Consider the following 14,249-nt stretch of genomic DNA (forward strand, 5'->3'; position numbering starts at 1 on the left):
AATCGCTCGATAAATAGCCGAATACCTCTTCTGCATTCCGACAAGACCACGGCCACGTGTGACATGATCAGACTTCATAATGAGTAAAGAAACGCTTTGAGTTACCGCCCCCCCTCCCCCCTCCCTTCCAACTATACATCTAATTTCTAAAGCTTGATGAATTCTGAGGGAACTAAAACAGATTTCCTCTGGGTCAAGTAAACCACAGCAAACGCCTGGAATACTGAAAATCCCTACGTTGCCTTGAAGAATGCGGTGTACGTGACATGTTAGAAAAGCATCGCTCACCTCAGCCGTATTCGCCGCCATCTTTGTTTTCGTAATCTGTGGGTGTCATTCGTGTGTAAATCGCCAGCCGGCGCTTCTGCACTGTGTGTAACATTTGACATTTTTGAGCAGATGTTGGGTGGGCAGTTGTAAAGTTTATTTTTCGGTTCACCGGTCTTTCTGACAGTTCTGTGGCCAGGAGGAGATTAGTGAATATGCAGGGCGATTTTGTGATGGCACCCCCCGTTACCTTCTTGTCTCCGAAACAAAATGGCGTCATAACGTTACTCGTAGAGTCGTACATTTAAGCACCAAGGACAGCACCATGAAACTTACTTTACACTCATCTTTACTCCCGCCAACACAAAAATCCCGATGGGTTACAAATGAAAACGACAGCAAGGCTCTTATGTTTTAAATACACGTGCCTGTACCTGTATCTATTCCCACTCTCATGGCCTGGCGAAACCGTGGAAAGTTCACTAGCCTCGTATCCGGCTCTATTCGAACTCTGCCTGGCCGTTCCGATCGTTTCCCTGACGAATATTTGATAGCGAAGTGGTCAAAAAAGGAAACAGGAGCTAGACTAGAGTGTATTCTAGCAATTTCGAGGTTCAGGGTAGGCAGAAACGTCACAAAAAACAACATAAACTCCACTGAAAACAACTGGAGTACAGCGCAATGGCGCAACGGTACAGAAGCGCCGACATGCGGATATAATTATCATTGCAATCCTTCCAGGCCGACAGATTTTGATTTCTTATCTGTGATTGGTTGATTTGATAATGTACCAAGAATTTTCATTGGTCCAAGTTGACCAATGGCAATGTAGCAATTTTACACGTACGGTGAAGTGTCCGGAGTGTAACCCCGAATGTCACATTTTGTGAAGTTAACCGATCTGTGATTTGTTGACTTCATCCAATCAGAATCGCGTTGTTATTTGTACTATTATTTATTAGCCAATCAGCGTCAAGTATTTTTCTTCTCCGTGTCAACGGATACCTGCGTTTTGCAAACTGACCACAAGGGGTCGCTGTGAGACCGTGAAAAACTCTTCTGAAATGGTGTGGCGAAAAACGCCTTTTCGAGGCATTCTGCGGCTTTTACCTCCAAGATACTTGTTGTACAGGCGGCGCAGTCGGTGAATAGAGTTGTATACATTCTATTCTAGCTTTGATTCACTTTCCTGGTCACTCTGAGGGTGAATTAGCAGCTAGAAGATCGTAGAATTCGATGGATACGGGACCAGTTGGGGTGGGGGGCGTGACCGCCAAATCTTGCGAGCCATGGCGACAAATATCCTTGCAGTTTAAACGGCTAGGTGTATGATGTGCTTCCTGCATTCATTTATAGTCCATATACAGTAGAATACAACTGTCATTGGTGCTAAATGCCTCCCACACACGGGTAGACAACTTGCCCCCGGTGCCAAACCGTTGAAGCGACCACAAGCAAACGTAACCTGTCCTTGGTGCTGAACGCCATCCACAAAATGTAAACACGCCTTTCCCTGGTGTTAATAGTCATGTTACCGCATCTGCACCTGGTGTTAAGGCCAGGATAAAAATTTGTACAGCGTTCCTTCACATTTACCAGTGTTTGTATGATGTTTTTCATGATTGCAATTTGATTATGCGTGTAAACAGAACAGAATATTATGCTAGTCCCCACCCCCTATCTCCTTGTCACACCAAACTTCCATCTTAGCCTAAAATCCAGGCTTGTTAGGACAGTTACCTGCTAAGGATACCCCTGCCTTGATGCACTGGATAAAACGCCATGACAGAGGACTGTATCCAAGCTACCAGTACAAACATCAGCCCCATTTAACCCTGCTATTTGCCCTTTGCGACCTTCCATGACACAAAGCAAAAATAACTCAGCAGATATCTTGAGGCACACAAACACATCCGCTGAAGGCTACCAGTGCTACATACACATACAGTATTTACATCCACTTTTAGCCCCCTTCTAACACAGAAAATACCAGCACATGTACTGAAGTAAAGTCTATGTCTATAAACATCTTCTTAAAATTAGAATTATTTCTGAACCCAATTTCACTATTACATTATAAGAAATCAGACAAAACTAGAACCTAAATGTACTAAAATAAAAGTGTAATGAGTTGGCAAATTTCTTGCATTTATTGATTTTGTCTGAGATCCCCCATATTTAATGTAGCAACCCAAACTATGCCAGGCTTCTAACCCAGGCTGTACATATGGCCCCACCTCACCCATGTAGGGACATATTTGGCACGATGGTTCACACAAGAAGGGCGACCGGACTATTAAGGGGACCAGGGTTCTCTCCTCAAAATTTGTCTGTTCTCTTACTTTGACAGAGGGAATGTACTCGAGTCCAGGCGAATGCTTTCCCAGGAAATTTTTAACTTTGTAACCCTTTGAAAAGCTTTCTTTTATTTTGAGGGCCAAATTCCAACTAGCTTTATCTTGACCTAATACAAAATAAACCAACTGGATATACTCTTGGGAAAGTCAGGTGTTTCAAATAGTGTGTTATCTTGTATCAGTGACTCAGACATCAGTGGTAATTTTGATAATTCATCCAGTTACTTGATTTATTTTGCATTATGTAATGTTATACCTGGATGTCAAACCTTCATCAGTGCTTTTATGGTACTGTTCACAACTTGATGAAAATGTCACAAAGTTTCCATTTTGTCCGTCAAGGGGGACGGAATGGTTGAAATTGTTGTCCAGGGCAGAATGATGGCTGCTAAACATTTCAAACCCTGAGGGGAACATAGCTAAGATGGTTTTCAGTCACCCACACGCCACATAAAGACATCCAACTCAAACAGCCACTTATTTCCGTAACATCCACAGTGTTCACTCTCATTTAATGTTACGACTGTATACCCAGTATACAAAAATATCATTGTTATCATTCTAACTATCACATGTTGACCACAGACACACACTGTACATCTACACTGCATCTTGGTGCATGTTTTATATACCTTATAATCATTGCAGCTTGTACTTGTACATGTTTTAAAGTCTCATGTACAGTACTTAATTGTACTAGAATTCCTCGTATTGCAATTTATACTGGTGTTAAGTCTCTGTACACTTGGCTTGTGTGAACAGTTTGGCCTACTGTGCAACTACACAGTATTTTAAACAATGTACATTAAACCTATATATATATAGCTTGCCTTAATTTGGCCTACACCAGTTGCTCCACTGCAGTGTCACCCTTATTATGGATCTCCGTCCAACGACCATACAAACGTCTATTCTGCAAAATATACTTTAAATGAGATGTTTCTTCCTTGACACGAACATTGTCCTTTCTTTGTGAAAGATCCGCGTTGGTCTTAAATCTGAAGTTAGTTCCGACACCATTGGCTGTAAGCTTTAAGACACATCCCAAAGCATAGTTCTGCTATCCACACATCTGCAGTTCCTATTAAACAGTATCTACGCTGGTAGACAGTCCCGTAAAATGTCCTTCGTCGACGGCGATAGTCCGTTGGGAAACTGGATGTCAAACTGTACAACAACGTTCCCTCGCTGGCTGGGCTGTTTCGGGAAGGGGAGTCCCTCCCCACGGATGATTTTTTTGGACGTAGGTTTGATAATGTCCTGACAGTGGATGGGGACTGTCCTGCCCTGGTCCAGGGTGGGGACTTGCACTGTACAACCAACCAAGGCCTGGGGAAAAGGAAGAAATGGACTTGTTACTATCATGTATAACAGGAGAAACATGATAAGTGTATGTTGTCATGCAATGTTCTCAAGGCAAATTTTAACTAACCAGAGTTCCCCCTAGATATTTAGAGCAAGGCTGTGGGACAGGTCTTGAGAGAGTTTAATTTGTCCAAAAACAAGCAAATTCTAAATTTAGCAAATTACTTCAATTTGAAAACTAACAAGATGGTACTAAGATTGAAGTAAGGCGGGGCAGCACCGTTGATATTATTTCTTTGCTAAGGGAGATGTTAATATACACACTAAGTTACAATCTTCCATCAATCAAATGGAACTAAGAATGTACTGCTGCGTAACGTGGAGCTATCTTTACTGTCCCTCAGCGACGCCTGAGAGCCTAAAATAGCGCCTGACCATCAGCTGGTGTGTCCAAAACCGGCCGGGCGCATCACCAGCTATGTCAGCTATGACCTAACCAGTCTGATCCAGACTGCCTGGCACGCAACGCGAGACGCTCAAGTCAACACCTATTTCCTGTCTTCTAACACAGATAGAACTGTGCAGCTTTTCAGATATTTTGATAAAAGAGCATGACTAAGTTGTTCAGACTTGTCAAAATTCATGGTCAACCTTGAAGTGTCCTCCATACGCTAAGGATAGCTTTCAGTGTTGTAATTTTTTTTTGGTCAGAAAGATTTGAAGGGGGAGAACAAACTATCTCTGTTTTTCATTTTATGTTTTTATTTACCTCTGTAGTTTCTTTTCATCAGAGGTGGATTGATGTACCAAGATGGGAAATTTGTATTGACATTTGTTTCTTGAGAAAAATGCAACAGCAAGGGAAAAACTATCGTAATTGTTGACCATCCTCTACAGTTTTAGGCTGCCCCAATTTAAATTGTGGCCTTATTTCTTAAATAAAAACATTATGCAGAAATGATGAAGTAAATTTCTACTTACATCTCTAAGAGACAGTTTTGCTGTGTAGATCAGGTTACTCCCATCTCTCTTGAAGACCGGGTGTGGCTTGTCCTTCAAGACAAAGACGATATCTGCGGGAATATGGCCGGGTTTCTGGTCACCCTCCTTGGGAAACGTGATCTTGGTTCCTTCCTTCCAGCCCTTCTTGATCTGGATCTCCAGAACCTTGTCTTCTCGCCGCGCGTAACCGTCCGCCCCGATCACCTGACGGTTGATTTTCATCTTTTTCGTGGTGCTGCGATAAACCTCGTCCAGCGAGACCATGAGGTTGTGAGTGATGGGGGGGTCCTGGAAACGTTTTAAAATTTTTGTTAACAGTATGCAATAGAGGAGACAAGTTTACACAGCACAAGATCACATTATTATTATTATTAATGAATGTCAACTTTGCCCTTTGAATTCACAGATTACTAGTACCTTCTTTATAATCATAACAACTGTGTCCTTTCTCTTGTTTCTGCATTTTTCTACATCATATGTTCCCTTTCCTACATGCATATTATTTCTTTACATATTCCTTCTTACACTGTACTTCCTATCTAGCAGTACTGCTAGTATACAAACGTGACTTGAGTATATAGTAGTACTAAAAAAAAACACATTGCAACTGTACACAATTATTTGCAACCTAAAAGAGCAACATGAAGAAGTGTAAATGTTTTTTGTAGTCTAACCTGTACTTCTTTCCTCATCCTTGTTGGCCCGTGCCCTCCCCCCATGCCTCCCATGTGTCCGAAGGAGAAAGGATCATCGTCAACCTCCATCGGATCCACCCCAAACCCGTCATGGCCTCTCCCTCCAGAACTGTGGGAGGAAAGATCAGGACTTTGTTAGGAGAGGGTTGTTAGTGATACAGACATTATCAAAGGTATGACATTACAGAAAATAAACATCTTACAAAAAATGACCTAAAAGGCAATGAATAATGACAAGAAAGGACTGTACCGGTAGTGAACAATGATATAGACAGTACTGAATAAAAGTACATGTATCAAATGAAAAACATGAATGCAGCAATGTCACAAAGCACCACTGAAAGAGACCATGCATCGTGTGAGGAAAGACAAACAACAATGGGCAAAGCAAAGTTTAGAAGGTCCTGGGTTCAAATCCCGTCTGTTTTCAGTCACCAGATCTAGTGCATCTGTTCCCTGTATGTTCGAAAAGTGTTCAGGAAATAACAATATCATGTAGCCCTGAATATAGCCTTTTTATGAAGCTAATAATGACTCAAGAAACTATTTTCTTCCCCTGAAAACTTTTGCATTGTCCATCTAGTTCGTGCTTGTAGGAGTTCCCACACATCTATTACTAGTACCTCTATCAAGCTTCAGAAACAGATGGAAAGAGTAGAAATTGGCAAAATAGACAGATAACATGCCAGGGGAGTTGGCCGAGTGGCAAACTGTAGTCCTTTATATTATATTATATTAGCAGACCACCTCCCCTGGTATTGTTACCTGTGTATTTGACCAATTTCTACTTCCAAGCCACTTCTGAAGCCTGGTAGAGGCTACACGTACACGTGCACAACACTGACCACACATCACATGACCAATACAGCACAGGAGTAAGGGTTAAAGCTGCACCTTTGAGTTTGAAATCCCCCAAAAGGGTGCATGTGTTGCATGTGTTGCATGTGTTGTCTGCCAAAGGGGTCGCCCGTTGAACTGAAAACCAACACGAGTCTGTTATTCTGTCCACAGCCCTCAATACACCGTACGCTGGACTCACAATTCCAACATACACTTCACAACATGTGAATGGGGTTTGTTTTGGTAAAAATTTAACTAAAATCACTCAGTGACTGTATTTAAGAGAAGAGTTTCACCTTAGCCAAAACCACATGACATAGCCAGTGTGTTACGCCGGCGGTTATACCGGCAGATACAGATACAGGTACAGATGACAACATCAAGAGTTGTCTACTTTGACATGTTATCAATGTCACAGCAACTGAACATAACTTTGTAATTGTAGTTTGAGAAAATCGGTTTGAAATCTGTTTTTGATTCCCAATAGAACAGAGGTATACAAACTTTGCAAGGAATGTGTTTTGAGGACTGACAACATACAGTAGTACGTCCCTGTCCAACCCACGTTTACACAACCTATAAGCTCTAACTGTGGATGTTTACACTTTCAGCACCACATGCAACACAGCCCAGTCCACTGTGGACAGACATGGCACTCACAGATCAACATTTCTGGAACAGCAAGCCATTTAACACTTACGCTCAGGCTAGTTAGCTGGGTGTGTAAAAATGCAGCTGCACCTTTGAATATTTTGTGCCTTTTTTTACCATGTTTGATATCATCATATCTCAGATACAATTTTGTTCATGATCAGTCACAGCACCCTCAAATTGACCATAATTTCAAAGATATCACAGAAGAAAGCCAAGTCAGCTAGGGCACAGCCAATGAAGCTATTTTTGGTCATTTGCAGTGAATAATCATAGGTTCTGAATAAGCTGCTTTTTTCTGTCCAGATCTAGATTGGACCATGGAGTTTAACTCCATGATTGGACAAATGACTCAAAGTGATTCAGAGTCTGAATGAAGCCCCTCCCATCTCATGTACTCAGTAGTGACACAGTTTGTCTAAACATATCCACAGCACACAGGGAATACAGACAAACCCTGGAAAGAAGCAGGAAAAAAATCCAGATTTTGCACCAGACAACCAAGTTTCGCAGCTGCTGATTGGTCAAGCCATGTCACATGACACAACAAACGGCTACAGCCACTGCTGCCCACAAATAACAACAACCAAAAAACAAAGCAACATCATTAAAACAAGCAACGACCTGCCATTCTTGCACAACAGCATTACATCCTCCAAGCTAATGTTGGGGTTGAAAATTGTGAAGTTTTACTAAGCAACGAGTCAACAAAGCAAATAGTACCAGGCTAGAAAACCCTAGTCTCTACCAGACTCCTTTGCAGGCTGGATAAATAGGAGAAATCAGCTGCCTAAAGGTGGTTACCATTGGCCAGGCAAATGGTCTGCAGGCAAATGGAGCTTCTGTGGGTGGCCAACTCCTCTGGCCAATGATATCCCCATTTTAGGCCAATTTCTACTATTTATTCAGCCTGCAAAGGAGTCTGGAGACTAAGAAAACCCGGCTAGACAGAAAACTTCACGATTTTCCACCCAACATCTGCTTGGAGATTGAGAGCCTGCGTAAATACATACCTAAAGAACATGCGATGGGATCCGCCATTACTCATGAAGGAGAACGCCTCAAAGGGGTTGGATGTTCCGAAAAACCTCTGGAAGGTTTCGTTGGGGTCGCCGTGGAAGGTGTATGTGTAACCGCCAGGGCCTCCGGTGCCGCCGCCACCACCTCCGCCACCCCCCTTCAGACCCTCCTCTCCTGTGGAATAAAGGCACAGGTCAGGGTCAATGTCAGGTTTTAATGAATATTCTTAATTAAACAAACAGCAAAAAGTTAGCTACTCTGGGGAGCTTTTGAGATGCACTAGTACTCTGTCTCTTCTTCAATCCAGTAAAGATCTCGTTTTGGAGTTCTTAATGTCAGGTTGATTGTTAATACTCATGTGCTTACTATTTTGGACTGAAGTTGAGCTGTTCAGGTGTTTCTGATGTCTACCTAAGATTAACCTGTCTTGCTGGACTCCGGTGTGTTACAGTACTTAAGTTAATGTTTTTATAGTTATACTACTGGTATATTACTTAAAGATTTTAAGTAAAAATAATTCTTTAGTCTTCTTTTCCGTGTTTTTTTTTTACAGATCTTGATATTACAGGAATATAAACACAGCATGAGCATGAGTGTTAACACAGTAAATTTGGATATCTTGAATCAAGGACATTACACAGTGTAATGCCCTTGCTTGAATGAGGGCCTGCAAGCCCTTTTTCGTAAGGCGTAATCAGGCCTTTTTAGCCTTCGTAATCCGTAGGCGGCCGTCCAAAATCATCGTAATTCGTAATCGGTACATTAGCCGTAACGCGTAATTGGTCGTTTTTATTCTCCGTAAAGCGTAATTAGTTACTTTTATGCGACGTAAATCGTAATCCATGAGATCATAAGAGCGTAGGCTGATTTCAAAATGGTCCAATCCACAACCAAAATTTAGGTCTCAAAATGCTGGAAATAGCGTTTCAGAGAGGTTAAAAATTCAAAATTTCCCGGGGGGGCATGGCCCCGGACCCCCCTAGCAGGCTCGCGCCTGCGGCGCTCGCTGACGGACGCCTTCGGCGCCCGAAATCTTGCCCCCCCCCAATCAAGATTTAAAATCTCGGTAGTTGTGTAGTGATATTGCCCCCGTTCTGGCAGGTGACGTGAGTGACTTGGGCCACCACTAGGACGCCAGTATCCACAGCATAATTTTATAATATTTATAAATGTTTCTTCCTCTATCGCCATGGCTCAGTGGTTATGAAAAGGTTCATCGTCACCTATCGCCCAGTGCCTTCGGCAGCCGCCGGTTCCGAACCCGATTTCGGGTGATTTTGGCACCCGCCAGAACTTCACTCCAAAAAAAGCTCCTGAATCTACCGCCTATGCGCTTATCAACACAAAGTCAATAGTTTTGACGTTGACGTAGAATTATTAGTTGCTGTGTTTTAGACGGTCGGGAATCCTCATGATTTAACGTAATTCGTAATCAGCTCTGAGAATTTAACGTAATTCGTAATCGGCGGCGAAAATTTGGCGTAATTCGTAATCAATACCCCCCCTTGCAGGCCCTCTTGAATCAATGTCAATATCATTAAGGTTCGGGCATGACTTTGGTTGCCTATACAAAACTATAATCCTCTATATTTTCTTAATTTACCATATATATTAGCCAACCAGTCTACAACAGATTTCAGACATAGCGATGTCATATCCATGGTGAATCATAATTTTAACCTCTGGCTGTTTTTGCGGTTCGTTTTAGAGCTACAATTTACATTAGTGGGCGGGGCGAATGGTGGAGGACGTTCCAGCAATTTCTGTACGGAAGTGCCACCAAGACATAAAATATATAGAAGAATTCGACTATATACATATTAGATAAAGACGCAAATGCCACTGTCAGACATCTAGCAGACCACAGAATGTATCAAACTAAACGATAATCATAATATATTGAATATTTACAAGGTATCAAGGTATTTAAGGTCAGAGCTGTCATCTTACTGCGTTTGACCTATTTTCATGGACCAATCTTAAGATTTCTAAGACACATATCTTAAGACATCCTCACCATACTGGTCGTATATCTCTCTCTTCTTAGGATCGCTCAAGACTTCATACGCCTCCGCGATCTCCTTGAATTTCTCCTCTGCCCCGGCAGACTTGTTTTTGTCGGGGTGGTATTTCAGCGCCATCTTTCTGTACGCCTTTTTGATCTGGTCCTCGTTCGCGTCTCTGGAAATGCCCAGTACTTTGTAGTAGTCCTTCCCCATGGCGGTACTATATTGTCCTACCTCTCACCGATTAGAAACACAGATTTCTTCTCGGGGATGATCCTCCTTGAATCCGAGGTTCGCTCGATCGATATTTAAGGGCGCCGATATCTGTCAGTCCTTAGTTACGTGCGGAATTCTCACAACAAAACCGACTTCTTCACCTCGAAAGCCGCTAGTTTTGTCTCTAGAACTTCTAGGAAAGTCCTGCGTTCGTTCACGGTTCCGTGGGCTTGTAAAATCGCCCGAAATCTTGTCTGAATGTGTCGGAAAACCTCTGTCCGACCTTTTATCCGAGCTCTGGAAGTGACGTATTTGGGAAAGAATCACCTGGAATCCCGCAGAAGTTTCCGGAAGTTTCTAGAACGTACGTCACATCCGGTTAGCTCTCGTTCTCGGGTGACCCTTACGGTATTCCCCAAGTTTTAAATATTGAAATCATTTCGGTTCACGAAGTAACTACATGTATTAAGAAAGTGTAAAATTATCGCATTGTTGACGGGCAAATTTAGATATCAAGACAAAATTCGAAGACAGTTCGTTTAAAAAACTGTCAATCATCTCGTTCCCAGGTTTGACGTTTGTTATCAATGGTGCAGCGACCTCCACCGGTGATGCCCATTATTGCAACAATCTACCCGGTGCAACCTGAACTTGGTGCAAAGTTTCGTCTCTGCTTTTGATCTATTCAACATATTACTTTTTCATTAGATCCTACTTACACAAAACCATTGTGGCTTTGCAGCTTCGGGCACTTGAAGTTTGTAACAAAATCTACCCATTCGAATTGCCTATTGAAACCACAGAACACACGTGCACACTCACACACTCCACACAAGACATAATAAAACCAGTAAGGACTGCACTAGCAATTAATTGTATCACGAATTTATTACCTTGAACTACTTATACAATTTGCTCCACTATTCCTTGACATGATAGCTTTCACAGATATGGCGATTGGTTTCAACTTGTTCACAAAGTTTCTTCGAATCCCTACAACATTTTCTTTTTTTTTCCATTTCATCGATCTTTTAAGAAAAATACCAAACAAAACCATATGCATCCATAGAGAAATGATATCAAAATATAAACAATGATGGGATCTTGCACAATACTTACAAGGGCAATAATCATAACAATAAATCTCAACAACCTTACAATGATAACTTGAAGAATAGTTTAGTCTCTACGAGGCTTTAGAAGCGGCTGGAGAGAGTAGAAATCAGCCAAATAGACTGAACATGTCATGTCAGAGGAGTTCGTTCGCTAAAAGAGTAACGTTGTGGCGTATGGACCCTCTCTGGCGAATGGATACTGTCTGGGCAATTTGATACTGTCTTTTGCCACCCTAGGATCTGCTTGGAGATAATTGTAAACTAATTTCTACTCTTTCCAGCTGCTTCTGAAGCCTGGTAGTGGCCAAAAAGTTATTCTTCTTTCGTGTGTTGCTTCGCGTGTTGTTTCCGTCTCTGTCACTACACATACGGGTTGTCCGGGAAGAGCAGGAAGCCGGTGAAGCCCACATACTTGCCGAACACGGTGGAGAAGGCGATGGCGTTATCACTGATCATCAGGTACACCTGCAGGGATTGTGGATAGATAACAGAGTTGTGGGTATATAGAGATTGAAGCTGACGTCAAAGAGTTTATTTATTAGTCAGTCCTTTGTGCTGAAGTGATTGTCAAGAACTGCATGTATCACATATATCTGACACTGGACCTCTCCTTGGTGCTGAACAGATCATCACCAACCATTAGTTACTAACACATACATCGTCTACATGCAACATACCCGGTCCAATTCGTTTGAAATCGACTGGTTAGTCACTTAAATAGTTAGTTCGTGAGCTAGCTAGTTAATTAACACAAATTATGTCCATGCACACGTAATGTTGAACGAAAAACGTGCAATATTGAAAGTTTCTACTTCCCTATACCCGGCCCTATTCGTTACCTGGCTGGTTAGTTATTAAAACCGTTAGATAGATAGCTGGTAGCGTTAAAATCTCCCCATACCTGGTCCCGTTCAAACAGATGCAGTACGAGGTTATTAGACGCGTTCCCCGGGCTGGGAGTGGGGTTGAGCGGGTCCAGGTTGTCCTCGTACACCCCCGCCATCTCCTCACCGTTCCGCCACAGGCCCAGGTACATCAGGTACTGCGCAGACCGCTTCTGGCCGCGGAACGAAAAGAAATATGTGCCTAGGGAAAAGAATGAAAAACTAGGAAGGTTACATTTGCAAAGCCAAAGCATATGTTTACATTTGCATATGGTCTGCTCTGTTAATTCGTACTCAAACCATGCTCAAACACATTCATATACATGTACATGGTCAGACAGCAGTCTAAATCCCCCCTGCTATAAAATTGTAACATGATGTAACCCAACACTTGGTAGTTACCAAGGTGACAGGGGTCTGGTTCAGGTCATTGGTCTTATTGGTTTCGATTAACAATATTTGACATGGATTTTGCTTATCGTACGAAGTTGTGTTGGCCAATGTCTATAGACATAGGCACCGCTTATACACCGTAAGGTTTTTGACTAACTTACCACTGACAGGGGCTGTGAATATCCCGGTCTCCATGTCGAACGCTCCTCCGGCGTTACTGAACATGAAGTCGAAGGGCAGGATGGTGTCGTTCGGCAGAGGGCCGATAGGTGTCGTCCGTGCAACGGAGAAGGCGACCCTGTGAGTGGGCGGCGACGGCTGGGGTGGGTACGGGTACGGGTCGACTCCTAGCCGCCTCGCTTCTCCCCTTACGTTCATGTCCATTTTACCTGTAGAAAAGAAATAGATGGTAGATTTGGCGCACACTGACGAAATCCTGTTCCAGAATTGCCTTACTGAATCAATTGCTTCCTCATGATAAGAAACAAAAAAATTGACAAAAAGCGACCTCAGAAGGGTATGAAAATGTAAACGAAGTTAAGGAGATGAATCGAGAAGTTTGGGGTATCACGATAAGAAAAATTGAATGGGAAAATTAAGCCTTCACAGTGTGTAGACCAACGTCTTTGTATAGCAAAAACTTGTGAAACAGTTTGTCATCGTGGCAAAAGAAAAAAGGGTTCCAACAACAGATCTAGACGACGCGTGAAATTTGAAATGTAACTTACTGTCGTATGTCAGTCGTCCGTCGCTGTTGGATCCGTCGTCGCACACCATCCGGCACTTCGGCACCGCGCTCGCCCGTGTTACGTCAAGCACAAGACTTCCTACGACCGCTAACACTACAACAACCGCAAAACGTGCGCGTAAAAACTCCATGTCTACAACAGAAGTGTACAGTTTAGACAGGCTGTAGCGCTCACTGGATGTCTACCTGAACAGTGGGACAGAACAAGTGAATCTGCGGCTTTTATCTGTGTCAGTCACAGTGTCCCTCTCACATGACATTCCCGACGGGGAGCCTACATGACAAATCACGAGACGTTCCCGTGATTTTAGCGGTATAATTTTCTCTTTGTTTCCTGGAGAAAAAACGTGACCTACTTCAAGGACATCCTTGTGGATTCTTGTCGCAAAGTTAAACAAACAGAGATTCCATTTAAATTGAAATACATGTATTCAAAAGTCCCAGAGGAAAACCCTGAAGAGTGCGTGTGCGTCTTTGGCCATGGGGTCAGCCTTCGATCATATGGGAAACGGCAAGAAAAACACAAGCAATTCTACCATTGTCTGTTAACTTAAGCAATACAGAAAGACCACCTTCCGAGAATTAGAATCGAAAAGAGTATAAGTTCGAAAAAAAGGGCTTACAAGTTTCCAAGCAGACTAAAAGTTGTTAGATGGTTTCGACTTTCCGTGCACATTTCAGATCACGAACCATCTACACAATGTAGAGATATAGACTAGAAAACGCGAAGGCTACTCTCAGAGTGGCCAG

The 14,249-nt window shown here is 42.6% G+C and overlaps 3 protein-coding genes across 4 annotated transcripts in view; all 3 read right to left on the reverse strand.

Moving 5' to 3' along the window:
- LOC109483573 (uroporphyrinogen decarboxylase-like) overlaps positions 1 to 14,249 on the reverse strand; it is a 32,857-nt gene that overhangs the window by 6,879 nt on the left and 11,729 nt on the right. The window contains exon 1 of one of the 2 annotated variants that reach the window (XM_019786610.1): positions 289 to 368. The exons of the other annotated variant lie outside the window; for it this stretch is intronic. Coding sequence (XP_019642169.1) covers positions 289 to 309 — 21 coding nt within the window. The 5' untranslated portion in view covers positions 310 to 368. Of the gene's footprint in view, positions 1 to 288; positions 369 to 14,249 lie in introns of those variants that run through there. 2 annotated transcript variants of the gene reach the window in all.
- On the reverse strand, positions 3,119 to 10,717 carry LOC109483577 (dnaJ homolog subfamily B member 4-like). Its single transcript, XM_019786613.1, has 6 exons — positions 10,155 to 10,717; positions 8,131 to 8,311; positions 6,521 to 6,601; positions 5,606 to 5,735; positions 4,911 to 5,219; positions 3,119 to 3,953 (listed from the first exon to the last, which is right to left on the reverse strand). Exons 1-6 carry the CDS (start codon positions 10,354 to 10,356, stop codon positions 3,720 to 3,722), a joined length of 1,137 nt encoding a protein of 378 aa, XP_019642172.1. The 5' UTR covers positions 10,357 to 10,717; the 3' UTR covers positions 3,119 to 3,719.
- LOC109483578 (caprin-2-like) lies at positions 11,252 to 13,818 on the reverse strand. Its single transcript, XM_019786614.1, has 4 exons — positions 13,480 to 13,818; positions 12,913 to 13,140; positions 12,376 to 12,560; positions 11,252 to 11,939 (listed from the first exon to the last, which is right to left on the reverse strand). Exons 1-4 carry the CDS (start codon positions 13,628 to 13,630, stop codon positions 11,835 to 11,837), a joined length of 669 nt encoding a protein of 222 aa, XP_019642173.1. The 5' UTR covers positions 13,631 to 13,818; the 3' UTR covers positions 11,252 to 11,834.

The sequence above is a fragment of the Branchiostoma belcheri genome, unplaced genomic scaffold (assembly GCF_001625305.1).
Source record: "Branchiostoma belcheri isolate BF01 breed outbred unplaced genomic scaffold, Haploidv18h27 scaffold65, whole genome shotgun sequence".
NCBI classification, from domain to species: Eukaryota; Metazoa; Chordata; class Leptocardii; order Amphioxiformes; family Branchiostomatidae; genus Branchiostoma; species Branchiostoma belcheri.